This window comes from Theobroma cacao, chromosome 4, assembly GCF_053813885.1.
Source record: "Theobroma cacao isolate CCN51 chromosome 4, ASM5381388v1, whole genome shotgun sequence".
Classification (NCBI taxonomy): Eukaryota; Viridiplantae; Streptophyta; class Magnoliopsida; order Malvales; family Malvaceae; genus Theobroma; species Theobroma cacao.
The window spans coordinates 39706722-39721597 of record NC_142642.1 but is presented as its reverse complement, the minus strand read 5'-3'; the positions used below and the strand labels follow the sequence as shown (position 1 = coordinate 39721597).

The 14876-nt window shown below is 35.4% G+C and overlaps 4 protein-coding genes across 9 annotated transcripts; 3 read left to right on the top strand and 1 right to left on the bottom strand.

The window, feature by feature from the left end:
* Positions 1 to 864: 864 nt before the first annotated feature.
* On the top strand, positions 865 to 4122 carry LOC18603496 (threonyl and alanyl tRNA synthetase second additional domain-containing protein). 5 transcript variants are annotated; one of them, XR_001927573.2, is made up of 10 exons: positions 865 to 1023; positions 1114 to 1260; positions 1359 to 1471; positions 2044 to 2136; positions 2474 to 2576; positions 2666 to 2740; positions 2951 to 3046; positions 3462 to 3510; positions 3673 to 3761; positions 3888 to 4122. XR_001927573.2 is itself a non-coding variant. In XM_088806037.1 (9 exons), exons 1-8 carry the CDS (start codon positions 937 to 939, stop codon positions 3730 to 3732), a joined length of 738 nt encoding a protein of 245 aa, XP_088662163.1. In that variant the 5' UTR covers positions 865 to 936; the 3' UTR covers positions 3733 to 3761; positions 3888 to 4122. The 5 variants fall into 5 exon arrangements, 3 of the variants coding, with proteins under 3 accessions (XP_088662163.1, XP_007035574.3, XP_088662164.1); XR_016026045.1 differs by having other exon boundaries at positions 3673 to 3769; XM_088806037.1 differs by lacking the exon at positions 3462 to 3510 and having other exon boundaries at positions 2080 to 2136.
* A 1279-nt stretch (positions 4123 to 5401) lies between these two features.
* On the top strand, positions 5402 to 9134 carry LOC18603495 (Protein phosphatase 2C family protein). The gene is made up of 4 exons (XM_007035510.3): positions 5402 to 5828; positions 6595 to 7803; positions 8192 to 8456; positions 8757 to 9134. The coding sequence occupies exons 2-4, from the start codon at positions 6601 to 6603 to the stop codon at positions 8882 to 8884; spliced, it is 1596 nt and encodes a 531-aa protein (XP_007035572.3). The 5' UTR covers positions 5402 to 5828; positions 6595 to 6600; the 3' UTR covers positions 8885 to 9134.
* A 357-nt stretch (positions 9135 to 9491) lies between these two features.
* Positions 9492 to 11737, bottom strand: LOC18603494 (uveal autoantigen with coiled-coil/ankyrin). Its single transcript, XM_018119678.2, has 7 exons — positions 11374 to 11737; positions 11185 to 11223; positions 11011 to 11064; positions 10863 to 10916; positions 10059 to 10112; positions 9907 to 9978; positions 9492 to 9791 (listed from the first exon to the last, which is right to left on the bottom strand). The coding sequence occupies exons 1-7, from the start codon at positions 11425 to 11427 to the stop codon at positions 9678 to 9680; spliced, it is 441 nt and encodes a 146-aa protein (XP_017975167.2). The 5' UTR covers positions 11428 to 11737; the 3' UTR covers positions 9492 to 9677.
* Positions 11738 to 11887: 150 nt separating this feature from the next.
* LOC18603493 (S-adenosyl-L-methionine-dependent methyltransferases superfamily protein) lies at positions 11888 to 13508 on the top strand. Of its 2 annotated transcripts, XR_016025829.1 has the most exons (3): positions 11888 to 12077; positions 12308 to 13205; positions 13296 to 13508. XR_016025829.1 is itself a non-coding variant. In XM_007035505.3 (2 exons), the coding sequence occupies exon 2, from the start codon at positions 12322 to 12324 to the stop codon at positions 13105 to 13107; it is 786 nt and encodes a 261-aa protein (XP_007035567.3). In that variant the 5' UTR covers positions 11888 to 12077; positions 12308 to 12321; the 3' UTR covers positions 13108 to 13508. The 2 variants fall into 2 exon arrangements, 1 of the variants encoding a protein (XP_007035567.3); XM_007035505.3 differs by having other exon boundaries at positions 12308 to 13508.
* The last annotated feature ends 1368 nt before the right edge of the window (positions 13509 to 14876 follow it).

The window sequence follows — 14876 nt, the reverse complement described above, 5'->3', positions numbered from 1 at the left end:
CTCTCTCTCTCTCCTTCTCATAATAATATTAATTATATATTATAAAATATTTTGAATTTAAAAATTAATTAAAAGTATTAATATTTTAATCATAATAATATTTAAATTATAAATTAAATTACCAATTATTAATATTTTCAATCAATTATAAATTATTAATATTTAAAAAATAAAATAAAAACAAATAATCATAATAACATTTAAATTATAAATAAAATAGTAGTATTTTATAATATTAATGATTAAATTACAAATAAAATATTAATACTTAAATAATCAACTATTAATATTTATAAATATAAATTATTAATACTTAAATAATCAACTATTAATATTTATAAATATAAATTATTAATATTTAAAAGATAAAATAAAATAAAAATAAATAATCACAATAACATTTAATATTAATGATTAAAGTATAAATAAAATATTAATATTTAAACTATCAATTTTTAATATTTTAAATAAATTATACATTATTAATATTTAAAAATAAAATAATTTAAAAATAAATAATCATTATAACATTTAAATTATAAATAAAATATTAGTATTTTGTAATATTAATAATTAGATTATAAATAAAATATTAATATTTAAAAAATAAAAATAAAAATTAAATAATCATTATATAATAAAGGGTATTTTTATCGTTGTATTTTTATTCTTTTCTTATTTCAAAATTATTTTTATCAACCAAATACTGTAATATGTCATAATAATTATTCATACTTTATTTCATTTATCATACCAAATTACATAATATCTATTCTATTCTATTCTCACTTCATTTTATTTTTACATAATAATTATTTTATTTTATTTTTATTTATTCCGCGAAACAAATCTGCTATAAAACTTTAACCTTTTTTAAGAAGAAGGCGAGGACTTGATACGAGGTCGGGGTCAGCGAAAACTCAGTGAAGGAGAGCAATGGAGCTGACGACCCCAACAAAGCTGGAATACTATGATCAAATGTCGAAACTTCAATCCAAAACCACACTTCTTTCCTACTTCAAGGTCACTTCTTTATCCCCATTTTCCATCTGGTATTTTACTATTCATTGGTAAAATTGACCATTTCATTTGCTTTTTTTAATTGGTTTTCAGGGTGATGATGGAAGGGAAGCTTTGATTTTGGACTCTACAATCTTCCATCCACAAGGCGGTGGCCAACCTTCTGACACTGGTTTTATTACCATTGCCAATTCCAACCACAGATTTTGCGTGCAAGATGTTAGATCAAAAGATGGAGTTGTAAGTTTACTTGTCTAAAATTGGAACTTTCCTTTCTTCTTTTTGTTAAACAAAAATCTATTTTCTTGTTGGCTTTTTCATTTTTCTTTGGTTTATAGGTGTTTCATTATGGAGTTGCTGAGGATTCCAGTAAGGAAAGTGAATTGGAGCAAGGAAAAGGGAAAGAAGTGTCTTTGCAAGTGGATGAGTCACGGCGGCGGCTGAATTCTAGGTAGTTGAAATGAGCTACTCATTTATTGAATTCATTATTGCCAGTTTTAATTATTAGGATTATGAAGACTGCTTCGTATGAAATAATTTAAGACTATCCAAGAATTATGGTAAGTTGGGATTAAAATGAAGAGTATAGAAGTGGTTTACAAGGAAACTAAATTTTTCTTTAGTTTGGCTTGAAGGAGAGAAAAGTTTATAAATATTACTCATTTCTTGATGATTTGCTGATTAAAGTTCCTTTTTTTCTGTTTCAGTGTTCATAAGTGAAAGCTTGATTCTTTCTAATGAACCAGCTAACTGAAAAACATACTGTTCTTTGAAAAGTTTTATGAAAATTCAAAATAGATCAACATGTATTGTTCTATCAAGCTTTAGAATACTTAACCGATAGAACATAGTTGACACAAAGATCTAGAAATTTGAATAAAGGCACCAAAAGTGGTATAAGCTTTAAATTTATTTAAGTTCTAACACCAAGAGTCTTTACTGTTTAAGCTCCAGTAATTGGCTTTTTCATGTTCTTGGGCTTATTTGATGTTTATTTTTCCTTCATTTACTGTTGTTGAGCAGGTTGCACTTAGCTGGGCATTTGCTTGACATATGCAGGAGAAATGTTGGATTGGGGCATTTGGAACCTGGGAAAGGCTATCATTTTCCAGATGGGTATGCTTCAACCAACTGGCAGTTGTGAATTAATTGTCTGTGGGAGAAGCTTCAACCTAGATTGCTTGTAATGTGCACAAATATATGCACTCTTTGTGCTGTGCTAGTACCAAAAGAATTACAAGGACAAGTGCTTAATGTGATTGCTTAGGACTAATTCCCTATTTCTTTCTGTGTTGTTGAACACCATTATTTTCTTATATCATTAATGGTTGAACTCTTATATGGATCTTTCTGCTGAAACTTCCATTTTGATGTTCATATTACATCAATTGATATGTTTATAAGCAAATATGGTTGCTTAGAAGTGGGATTCATGAAGTTTACTTTTTTCCAGGCCATTTGTTGAATATAAGGGTACAATTCCACCAAATGAATTGCAAAGCAAGCAAAGGGAACTAGAGATGGAAGTTAATGCCTTGATATCTAAAGGAGGGAAAGTAAATATCATTTTAGCCATGCCGGGTGAATTTAGTTATGTTGCAGTTGCACAGAAATTGTTGGTAAACCTCATCCCCATTTCTTTCAGGTTTATGCCACAGTATTACCATATGAAGAAGCTGCTGAGCTGTGTGGTGGTTCTCTTCCTGACTACATTCCCCAGGTAAGGATGTGGTAGAATGCCTTAGTATGGCCTGTAAATAGCACTTATAAAGCTTAATTTTGGACTACAGCTGTCTTAAAGCACTTAAGGAATCTAGTATAGGAGAATGGCGTAGATAGGCCATGACACAATTACTGAAATCCTGACAGATTTCAGAATGTAATTCTTTCTCCATTGCTTAGGATAGCCTTGTTCTTGTGTCTCTTTCAGGGCAGCAATCCTCGTATCATTAAGATAGGGGACAATCCTGGTTGTCCTTGTGGTGGCACCCATGTTTCTGATATTTCAGAGATCACAAGTTTGAAGGTATATTGCCAATTTGCTTCACCTAGAAAATGGTAGTAATTTGATTGGTGGTCATCTTCTTCAATTGTGTAATCTGACTATCCTGCCTTTAACGTATTTCATTTATTGCACCCCAATATGAAGTACTTTTTTCTATGCACTCATTCATTTGCTCTGAGATGGAGATTCTGCTTTTCAAATTCACTTCATATTTATACTTATTCATGTCTATAGCTGATAAGTTATGACAGTTTAATCACCTCAGAGTGATGCCATATTTAGAATTCAAGCCATATTATATTCGATACAAATCATGAATATCAAATGGACTGTTGGCATTTTATGCTGTGATATCATCTATATAAGTAGGGAATATTAATTTCTCATAACATATTTAGCAGCTAATACCATGTTTGAATTTCAAATTACTACATAGAATCATTTTGGCAGCACCTGGTGAAAAGACAAGGTTGAAGATGCATAAGGTGCTAAGTGATATTTTTTTTTTTTTGTCTTTTTTATTGTTTCCATATGAGTATGCCAACTGTTTGACATCATAGCATTACTTTAACATTTTGCAGCAAATTTGGTTTATTTTCAGGAGGGTTCTATTTAGCTTTCATTTATATGTTTTGCTTATATTTCAGGTCTCTCAGATACGCACAAAGAAGGGAATGACAAAAGTATTTTACACCATTGGAACTTAATAGTTGGTGTTTGATACTCAATATTATAGGTATAAAGGTATCCATATATCTTGAGAGGAAAATGTTCTTAATGAAACTGCATGAAATCATTTTGTTGATGATGTATTACATAATACAAAATGATGCTCCTAAGAGGTGTGATTTTCTTTTTACAGTAATAGATTCCAGTTCAGTGCAAGGAGATCGAAAATGTTTGAAGGCGTAGAACTCACATGTCTAGCACCTTCTGCTTCTATGATTGATTAGTTCATCCCCTATATGTTTGCATGAACTAAAGGCCAAAATGAAGATTCGTATAATGTATTCTCAATGATATGAATTTAGGATATTTTATGGGCTAATATGTATCTTGTGCTATATGTAATGCTAATTAGATTCATTTTGGTTGAAGGCAGGCTTTTGATCCCTTACTGAAACAACCATTCTGATTCGACAACTACCATCTTCACTCAGTTGAGCCATTTTCACTTAAGATAGAATGTTCATTAACCCTTCAACTATAAGCTTTTCACTGTTTATACAGTGGCAGAGCAGCAAATAGAACATTCCTTAAACTTTTACTGGTTTGTATGCCTTTTTTCCTCAAGCCTGGTTAATCTGCTCTACCTTTTGAGTCCAAGCTCATCTCATTGCTGCTGATGCTCTAAAGCCAGTATGAAGCTGCCAAACTGGGGGAATGCATGGCTTGGCTTGGCTTGGCCACTTGCGCTGTTCCTGTTGCATGGCGGATGCAAACGTGTGTTCACACTTGACACTTTGACAAGTCCCATTTCTTTTGTTTGTTTTCTGTGGCTTCCTTTCTTTTACTTTTCTTTTGGTAAAATGTTGTTTTGTGTGACTAAAATAATTTGGGGTCGACGTGGGCTAAGAGGGTTCTGTCAAATGGGTGTCTGATAGCCCTATCACTCTACTGTACTAGGAAAATTTGGCAGTGTGGTCCACACCACTTGTATGTATCAGCAGAGTTTGCAAATTCAATCTTGTTCTCTAACTCTTCGGTCCCCACCATATCTAACCTTTCTTTTCTTTTACTTTCGCTGTAAAGAGTTTGGCAAATTTTACTGCCACTGTTCTTATGTATCACACCAGGTAAAAAGCCATCAGCTTTGAACATAAAAGGAATGAGGATTCTGGATAGTCAGATGCAATTAACCAAACCAACAAAGTCAGAGAGCAATCTTAGAATATCAGTTGTTGACACATTCTGGCCCTTCCTGTTTGAAACCCAACAAGAATCAAATCTAACAAACCATTTCTGTTGGGTTGGAAACTTGATCAATGCTCGCCAACCCAGTTTCTGGTTTTGACTTGGGACTCAGAATTGAATAAATTCTGTGTGGTTTTTCACTCTTTAAAATCTCTAAAATGCCCCAATGGCCAAAATTTAACAAACTGCACCCCCCCAAAATGTGAAAGGACAACTTGCCTGACAAATACCAGCTCATCCTCTTCTGCCAATCTCTCTCAAGATTGTGAAGTAGTGGGACTCTACAGAAGGAAAGTAATGTATCAACTGACAAAATCTTTTGCCAACCATGGTAAAGAAAGATTGTGGTAGTCTAGTAATTAGAAAGAAGGAAGGGGTCAACCGCAGAATGATATTGGAAGGTAGAAAACAAGTGTTAAATTATAAAAAAGAAAAAGAAAAAGAAAATGAAAAAATACGTAAGGTATGAGAGTTCAAATGGGACTCTGAAAAACGGCACTACCGGTAATAGTGAATCTGACAGGAAAGGAAGGCCAGAACGAGAGCCAAGCAAATAAAATTCCTCCAAATTTAGCAGGGAGACCCTTTCTTTCCCAACCATCCAATCTTTCCTCTAAACACAACGCATTGCACGCACTTCCTTCTTTCAGATTCTCCACTAAATCTCTCTCTCTCTCCCTTTCTCCCTATCTCAATCTCCTACACCCAAATCTCCTCTCTTTTCTTTCTCTTTTGCTTTTGTTTTCGTTTCTTTTTAGTGCTTTTGCTTTGCCCCAAAGTTCACGCTTTTAACTCTCTCCTCTTCCTGCATTTCAGTAGAAGTCAATACTTATGGTCGTTTTCTGGGTGTGTTGACCTTGCTCTTCTCTTTTGGATCAAAAAAACTGAGGTGGGTTGTTCTTCGTCTGCTCGGTTTCTTCTGTTTTTGTGGGCAAAGCTTTGTTTCATATTATCTTTTCAATACCAAGTTTCCTTTTTTCTTCCCACCCTTTTGTTTTGTTAATTATTTTCAATCCATTTCTTTATTGAATTGCTTGGGTTTGTTGAGTTTTGATTTCTTGTCGAATTAGGAGACTTTAAGATGCTGATTGGTAGTCCATACTTTGTTAGATTCGTTGCGCTGTTTTGTTTTGAGTAGTCTTTTATTACTCTTAGAACTGTTTCTGCTGTTTTATTGGTAAATATTAGTACATAAAAGAAATTCCATGGAGAGGGGCATTTTATATGTATAACAGCTTAAACATTACCAATTTATCATCATTATTTATTACTTATTCTTTTATAAAATTGGGTTCCGATGCTATGATCATGATCCAGATTCAGTACATTTGGTTCTAGTTTATGATTAATAATGTCATGTTGGTCACGAGAAGAATTTATAATAGGTTAGTTTTAGCAACAAAAAGAGAGCTTGATTCTTGAAATGAAAGTTTTAAGTTTAGTGACTTTAGTTTCTGATCGTTACGGTTCAAGTTTCTGTTACATTTTGAGAAATACGATAGATTGGCTTATGTAAAATGTTGGGCTGAACTGTTATATATAATGTTGCACATCTAGTCAGTTATTTATATCATGAACTTTTCATCTTGTTAATACACTGTCATACTCTCTTTCCATATAAAAATTAGATAATGGAGATGTTTGCTCTGTTTCAGCCTATAATGCGAGGAGAAAATTTTAATACTTCTGAAGGGGAAATTAAGGTAAGTTTTGGCTATCAGTGCAACAGCCACAAAGGTATTCCTTGCAGCACTGCTAATGGGTGTGCAATCCAGCTGGGAAGTCAAATGCCAAGGACAAGCAGTTTCTCTTGCTTGTCTGGTGCTGCCCTAAGCGCCAATGCTACATTGGCCAACACAAATATTTGCAATGGTCTGATAGGAGCTGAAATTCTTCCTAGTTTGGACTCTCCTAATTCATTCCGTAGGGTTCCCTCTTCACCATCTCTTACAAGGTTGGATATATTATCATCATCCCTGCAAAGCAGTATGTCAAACTTAAGTTGCAGTCCACCAAGTCTAGATGATTCGCCTGAATCTGATTCATATTTACTGAAATCCATGAGTGCTCCTTCCAGAAGTGACAGTTTCCTTAATGCTATGGAACTACAAGTGGCAGGTGGAGCTGCTGGTGAGGACAGGGTTCAAGCTGTTTGTTCTGAAGAAAATGGGTGGCTCTTTTGTGCAATCTATGATGGCTTCAACGGAAGGGATGCAGCTGATTTTCTTGCTGGGACATTGTATGAAACTATTATAGTTTATTTTAATTTACTAGACCGGGAATCAAAACATGATGTCCCCAGAGCACTCAATGGTTTAAATGGAAATGGACCTTTTGAATATGTTCATGATGATAGTAGAGTTGGTAATGAGGCGAAAATCCCGTCTAGGATTGATAGCAAGAAGTATGCAAGTGCTGAAAGCTTCATGAAGAAAAGTGCAGATCATAAAATGGAAGTGTCATCTAATTCATTTAGTCATGGGGTGCTTGATAGCTTCCAGCGTGCTCTGAGTCAAGCTGAGAATGATTTCTTGTACATGGTAGAGCAGGAAATGGAGGATCGCCCTGATTTAGTTTCAGTAGGATCTTGTGTTTTGGTTATGCTTCTTCACGGAAACGATTTGTATACACTCAATTTAGGTGACAGTCGAGCTGTATTGGCAACATATAATGAAGGCAATGACATGGGTCAGTGTGGAAGGCTGAGAGCTATTCAGCTCACTGATAGTCACACTGTTGATAATGAAGTTGAAAGAACTAGACTCTTGCATGAGCATCCTGATGACTCTATGCCCATAGTTGCTGGAAAAGTGAAAGGAAAATTGAAGGTGACTCGTGCTTTTGGAGTCGGTTACTTGAAGAAGGTGGGTACTGGTTTTTCTCATTATGAAAATTTTCCTTTATATTTAACCCCTTAAGAAGACTTGACTTTCACCGCATCCTAGCCTCGTACACAAAGCAATACCCTGACTAGGAAACAACTTCTCTATATTCCTTCATATTTATATTTGACCACTGAAGAGGGCAAATTAGTACTCAGACTTGGAAATTACATCTAAGTGTAAATTTCAAAAATTTTCCTTGTCAACAAATAAGTATAGCCTGTCTTGTTTATATTGTGGTTGCTATTTCTTCAATCTGGGAGTTGTTTATGCAAGGGTAAGCTCTAATGCTGACCGTTATGTAACCTATGTTATTGCTGCTGATCAACTCTTTCTCTAATCAGTATATTATTTTTGTTATTCCTTGCAGAAAAAACTGAATGATGCACTGATGGGTATTCTTCGAGTTCGCAACCTCATAAGTCCCCCATATATCTCCACAGAACCATCATTGAATGTGCACAAAATATCAAGATCTGATCACTTTGTTATAGTTGGCAGTGATGGTTTATTTGACTTCTTCAGCAATGAAGAGGCTGTAAAGCTTGTCCATTCTTACATCTCAAGCAACCCCTCTGGAGATCCTGCAAAATTTCTTGTGGAACAGCTTGTAATAAAAGCAGCTCATTCTGCAGGTAAATTGCTTTATATCTGTTGCCGATGACAACTTAAGCTTTTTTTGCTAATTTAATTTGATCCATGAACAAATTATTCTTTCATCTTCTGTGACGGTTGTTTGCATTCTCATGCTAATCTTCTCCCCATTCTTTGTCTTGTATCAAAACTAAAATAGCAAAACAACAATACTAGATTACATAGCATGTCCAATAGATCCTAATTGACAAAGTGGTTAGTAAACACATTCAGTTTCTTTTTTATAGCAGTATATTGTTTATTATACTAAGATCTCTAAGACCTTAATTCTACAATCACAGGTTTCAGTAAGGAAGAATTGATGAATATTCCAGCTGGTAGGAGAAGGAAATACCATGATGATGTTACTGTTATTGTGATTATTCTTGGAACGAATTATCGCACTTCTAAGGCATCGACTTGTGTGTGAATTTTACGTCAGCCTTTTCCTGTCTTGCAATAGCAGATTTAGCAGTTCTACATTTTCACTATATTTTTCAAATGTAAATAGCTTAAATTTGAGATAATCTTCTCTTGATTTGTTACAAACCAATTTTGGTATTACTTTAATCATGCATTAGTCTTGGGTGTAAATAAGTAGCTGATCTTTTTGTTTCTCTTTCTCTACTACTTGTGAATATTGAGAAGATTTGTTAACAAAATATATCCAGCTTTCTCAATTGAGTAATCACTTCAGCATGATCCCATTCGTTCATGCTCCCATCATCCTTTATTCATGGTTACCCCTTATTCTTACAAGCTTCTATTGATGGAATTTGTACTCTGTTTAAATTCTGGGTTTCTATGACATGACTGATGCCAGGTATGTGCCTGGTCCTTTTCCATTTTGCAAAGCAATTTATAGGAATGGAACATTCACAGATGAGCCAAATCCTGACAAAGAACAATCACACAAGTGCAAAACCATTTCCCATTTTCCTGAGCTCAGAGTGAGGCTAGGTGCATACTTATGAACACCCAGGCTAGAAGACAAGATGATATTGTTTTGGCTTCATCATGACTAAATGGAAGCATGCTTTCAGGAAGACTAATTAAATGCCAATACCATATAAACTGATTCAGACGAAAGCTCTTTCTTGTGCTAGATAACAAAGTAGACTTGAAATTTAAACCTAAGAAACATGATGTGAACAAAAGTAAAATTTCATCACAAGCTCCAGGAGCAAGAAGTACAAGAATACAGTATCCATGACGAACCCATTCTAGCTTTCCACTTCCTTGCCATTTTCTTTTAAGGGTGAAGTATGCACTTGCTCATCCTTTCCTTCAATCTTGGGATCTTCAGCCTCTTTAGCACCCTCTGACACATCCTGTAGCTGCAAAAGTTCCAAAGGATTCAACCCAAGGATCGCATACTAGTTTCTAAAAGTGTAGACTGACACTAAGTAACAAGTAGCATAAGGGATGTGAACAAAATCTTAGGTAACTGACCCCCAAATTTCTTAGGCTAGCAGTAACATCTTCCTGCTGCTGATGGAGAGTGGTCCTCAGTTCTTGAAATTCCTTATTTCAGGAATGAAACATTTTAGATAACTTATTCTTCCTCATTCAGAATGAAAAATCTTTATGGGAGGAGCACTTACCGTACGGAGTTGTTCCACTTCAACATTAAGTGTTTTCTTTAATTCTGTCAGCTCCTGCATGGGACATGAAAATTAGCTTAACCAAACATTAGAAGGTATTGATGAGGCATCTACCTAAAACTTTAATCAGACAAGTTATTGTCTGTAGGCAAGTAATTTAGGTCCAAAATCTGTTCTTCCATCAATATTTTCACACAATATCGCAAATCTTTAGATTCTTGATCTCAACCATTCAGTCGATATGAAGAAAGACATCACATCAGAAAGATTTATCTAGTAAATCTACTTATATATCTAGTTATATACTAAACGACCACAAATTTCTCTAAAGCTAAACCCCTTGCTAACATGTTTGCAGATCTCCAAGACTTTATGAGCAGCAGAGACAGATTTACGTAAACTCAGACTGGATTTCATAATTCAATTTAAACCATGGTTTGAAGCCAAACTTTCCTTCCACTTGATATTTCAGTCACAGGAACAAAAATGCAACCCGACAGCCATATGCAGATTCTTTTAAGAGAACCTTCATTTCATAGTAAAAAAGGCCAGCTACTTCATCTGCCAAATACCTACTTAGCATGACAAGGAACAGACACTCCCACAGATTTACTTCCCAAGCCTTTCCTATCACTTTATACTACCGACAATCTCAGTACGAATAAAGAAAAAAAGAATGAAAAGAATCCATGATAAATACCACAGGCCAAGTACACCAAGTAGCAGGAGCTATACACATTCAACAGATTATATCAACCAGAAATTTATAAAAAAAATAGAGATAAACAGCAAAACTGAACTTACATCACGGTAGATTTTAACTTGGGTGTCCAACTTTGACCTCCAATTTTGCAGATCCTAATGGGAAAAGGATGCCAAGCTCTTTTCTAGTCAGAATTGAACTATATAACCCAGAATAAGGAAAAATATAATTTTTTTTTTCCATAATTACCTGTTTCAACCCTTGGATTCTACTGAGCAGCTCTGTCCTTGATTCATTCAATTCCTAAAAGCCCCCAACAAAACTAAAAATTAGAAACTAAATGTATTAAATCAAACATTTAAAAAAAAGTAGATATAAATAGAATAAAGTAAAAAAAAAAAAAAAAGGAAATCCAAAACTTACTGCGATTTTTGAACCAACTGGAGTCATATTCTCCTTCTTCTGTCAAATGGGTAAACAAAATTCCATCAATATCTCTAAGCAAATCCAAACTTCAGAAAAGGAAACAACAAAAAGAAAAAAAGAAAAGATCTTTAACTATGAGTAGAAAAAACAATAACAATTAAAAAAAACTGGAAACAGAGAAAGTACAGGAGCGAGGGGAGCTGTGACGGGAAGAGGAGGAGTAGAATCAGAGGTTGCCATTTGTAACAATTAGAAAGGGGGATTATGCTTTGATTTGATTTGATTTTTACCAAAAGATTTGGTCTTTGTTTCTTTTTGTTATTAAAAAACGGGTTTTTGATTTTTTTTTTTATGATGATGATGATGATGATGATTATCCAGGTGAGATCTGGAGAACTGGAAACACCAAAAATGGGTAATTTTTCAAAAGAAAGATTTGGGTTTTCTTAAAAAGAAAAAATAGAAATGGATTTGAGGAGCTGAATTTTGAATTTGGGAAATTGGGGAGTGTTTGGGCGGGCAAATTGATGATAGGGTTTGTTTTAAGACAGACATTGATCTTCAAATACATGCCCCATGTGGGACCCACTTCCTCCTTACTGTTCATTTATAGATCTCTACATTCTTTTTCATTTACTACATTTTGATTTTATTTAATTAATACAGGCCCAACGAAAGTGTTAATCCCCGAAGTTTGGGTTTCTTGTACATTGACTGGGCCGACATCTATGAGCCCGCTGTCTCCCTTCTCTCTCGTCTCCTTCTCTCCTCTGTCTCTCTCTCTCTAAACCCTCCCTCTTTCTCTTCAACTGAAATTCCAGTTCCTTTTTTTCTTCCTTCAATCAAATTTGTAGTACCTGACTTCCCCGGATTGGGACATTGAATTCCAGGTTTGACTCTCCTTCCCTCCCTTTTTATTTGTTGTCAATAACATGTAAAACAGTTCTTTAAGTTCAGTTGATGTGCAAGTTATTTATTTGATCAGAAAAGTTGTTGTTTTTTCTTGTGAAGTCTCTGCCTTTCTTGAATTGGTATGTGATATTGTAATTGTTTCATTCAAATTACTGGGAATGTTTGGAAAGTATCAATAGTCAAACTAAAAGAAAGATTGTTATGCCAGGGAATTCCTGTGAGATGTCTTCAAGAATTGCCCAAATTCGTCTTGTGAGTTCACATCCTGAGGTTTATGAACCCTGTGATGATTCATTTGCGTTAGTTGATGCACTTTTAGCTGATAGAAAAAACTTGTTGGAGCATAAACCCACCTTGTGTATGGAAGTGGGTTGTGGGAGTGGTTATGTTATCACTTCTTTAATGCTCATGCTTGGGGAGGAAGCTAATGGGGCTCAGTTTATTGCCACTGATATCAATCACCACGCTATTAGAGTGACTCAGGAGACTATGGAAGCACATAGGGTTCATGCTGAGTTGATAAATACTGACATTGCATCAGGGCTGGAGAACCGTCTGGCTGGTTTGGTTGATTTATTGGTTGTTAATCCACCTTATGTACCAACGCCTGAAGATGAAGTGGGTCGTGAAGGAATTGCCTCTGCTTGGGCAGGAGGAGAGAATGGTCGAAGTGTTATTGATAGGATATTGCTTGTTGCTCTTAAGCTTTTGTCGAAGCGGGGTTGGTTGTACATGGTTACTCTTACAGCAAATAATCCTTCACAGATATGCCGTCAGATGAGGAAGAAAGGTTATGATTCTAGAATTATTGTCCAAAGATCAACAGAGGAAGAGAGTTTACATATCATCAAGTTCTGGAAGGATTTCGATATAGAGGTGGATGCAAAGGATGTGGTACCAAACAGCAATGCAGCTCCCGCAGGTGTCGTGGATTCTGTACTTTCACAGTTTCAACGATTGTCATTTTGGAGAAGTAGTGACGTTAATAGCAGCAGATCAGGAAAATGAAGGAAGGGTTAATGTTGTTGTCTGGCCATATAATTCTTCTGGTAACCAGGTTTCATTATGTTTCAGGGTTAATCTTGCTTGAGTGTTCTCCCTTGCAGGTGTTAAATACTCTTTTCCTTTTTGCCTTTTGTTTGGCCTACTTTTAAATGGCTGATCTTTGTTCTTGTCTTTTGAACTTAACCATACAGAGGGCTAAACTGAACAATTGGGAGCAAGCTCAAGTTTTGTGTTCGCCAAAACATCTGTCTTAATATCATGAATATCAGTTACATCTCTACACGACTAATTTGTAAGAATTATTTTGCTGTTAGGTTTACATGTTTAACCCTTGTCTGCTCATCCAAAGTGGCAATGCAGCATAGCTTAAATGTTTGCTTCTGATATGGGGAGAAGCTTAAACACATATGAGCACATCTTAAGCACTGGTACAATAGAATTGGATCTTGACAAGCACGGTAATGATTCTTTTCCCCAGTTTTTAGCAGTTGCTTGTGTTCTTTGTTTTGCTACTGTCATTAGGTTCCTCTCTTTTCTTGGGAATTCTTACTGTAAAGCACGTGATATATCATTTTTTTGAAAAGCGTGATATATCATGTTTTAAGTAATGAACTTAGGCACGTTGCAGCTAGTCATGGTGCAAACTTCTTTGTTGCACAATTGCAGAACTTTTTTACCTGGTTGAAGACTGTTTAAAAGTGGAATCAACACTATCATAAGCAACTTGGTCATTACTAAAGGTTATGAATGCTAGGTGAGCATGCTAAAGGGAACCATAAATCATTATGTAACAGGGGAAAATGATTATTAACCACTATCCGCCTGCAATAATTTCATTTTTACTTGTCCATGAGTTGATCATGACCACTCATTGGTTTTATTGCCGCTGCCGCCAGTGTCGACTTCAAACCAAAGCTTGCTTAAGGGGGCGTTTTCATGTTATAATGTGAGTTAACACCAAACCCAAAGCCTTCTTTAAATTTTTTGGTGGGTCAAAATATCAAACTTCCCCTGTCATGCTCATTTGGCTGTGTTCTTGACACATGCTTTCTCTTTATCTCTCTCTCTCTCTCTTTCTTCCCCCTGACCATGATATATGACCAAAGCTATGAATGAGAGCTGGAGGGAGATTCCGTGTGAGATTCAAGCTGTATCTGAAAGCCCTTCTTCTCTCTCTCTTCCTTTCTTTCTTTCTTTTGTGTTCCAATAAGCCTATGTATACCCTTCACTTGTTTTCTTCACACAACTTCTTCTACTCCACCCACTCTCTCAAATCCAACAGCCGGGAACTGCCTCTCCCTCAAGGCATCTTTAAGTTTACCATACATCAATGAAACCTTTCAACTCTATTCCCGAAACCCAAATTTCTTCTTTGCTTCAAAGCAAAAAAGGGTCTATGCCCATTCTTGTTCATTCAGCTCTAGGTACAACAAGCAAAACATATAAGTGGTTCTGTTTTTCGTATAGGTATGGCTCCATATTCAAAACCCACATCCTAGACTGTCCTATCGGAGAGTAGCATGTCAAATCGAGGAAGCTTGTTCTCTCTACTTGCAAATTTGCATTACTTGCAAGAGAATATACTTGTAAGGAAAGTAAAATGAACAAGAACTGGCATACAACTCTGCTTCTTTGAAGCAAAGAAGACATTGGGGTTGGGTTTTGGGAGTAGAGTCGAAAGGTTTCACCCATGCAAGGCCAACCTAAGCTGCTGCAGTCTTGGGGGAGAAGTAATTACCGGCTAGCAAATGAGCAACACATGAAATTAAATT

What these genes read in the sequence shown, in the direction of transcription:
- LOC18603493 (XM_007035505.3), top strand. Translation starts at nt 12,322, where the DNA reads ATGTCTTCAAGAATTGCCCAAATTCGTCTTGTGAGTTCACATCCTGAG.
- LOC18603495 (XM_007035510.3), top strand. Translation starts at nt 6,601, where the DNA reads ATGCGAGGAGAAAATTTTAATACTTCTGAAGGGGAAATTAAGGTAAGT. An exon ending in GAGTCGGTTACTTGAAGAAG is followed by an intron (nt 7,804 to 8,191) that starts GTGGGTACTGGT and finishes TATTCCTTGCAG; the next exon opens with AAAAAACTGAATGATGCACT. An exon ending in AAAAGCAGCTCATTCTGCAG is followed by an intron (nt 8,457 to 8,756) that starts GTAAATTGCTTT and finishes CTACAATCACAG; the next exon opens with GTTTCAGTAAGGAAGAATTG.
- LOC18603496 (XM_007035512.3), top strand. Translation starts at nt 937, where the DNA reads ATGGAGCTGACGACCCCAACAAAGCTGGAATACTATGATCAAATGTCG. An exon ending in TTAGATCAAAAGATGGAGTT is followed by an intron (nt 1,261 to 1,358) that starts GTAAGTTTACTT and finishes TTTGGTTTATAG; the next exon opens with GTGTTTCATTATGGAGTTGC. An exon ending in TTCCTGACTACATTCCCCAG is followed by an intron (nt 2,741 to 2,950) that starts GTAAGGATGTGG and finishes TGTCTCTTTCAG; the next exon opens with GGCAGCAATCCTCGTATCAT.
- LOC18603494 (XM_018119678.2), bottom strand. Translation starts at nt 11,427, where the DNA reads ATGGCAACCTCTGATTCTACTCCTCCTCTTCCCGTCACAGCTCCCCTC. An exon ending in CAGTTGGTTCAAAAATCGCA is followed by an intron (nt 11,065 to 11,184) that starts GTAAGTTTTGGA and finishes GGGGGCTTTTAG; the next exon opens with GAATTGAATGAATCAAGGAC. An exon ending in AAGTTAAAATCTACCGTGAT is followed by an intron (nt 10,113 to 10,862) that starts GTAAGTTCAGTT and finishes TGTCCCATGCAG; the next exon opens with GAGCTGACAGAATTAAAGAA.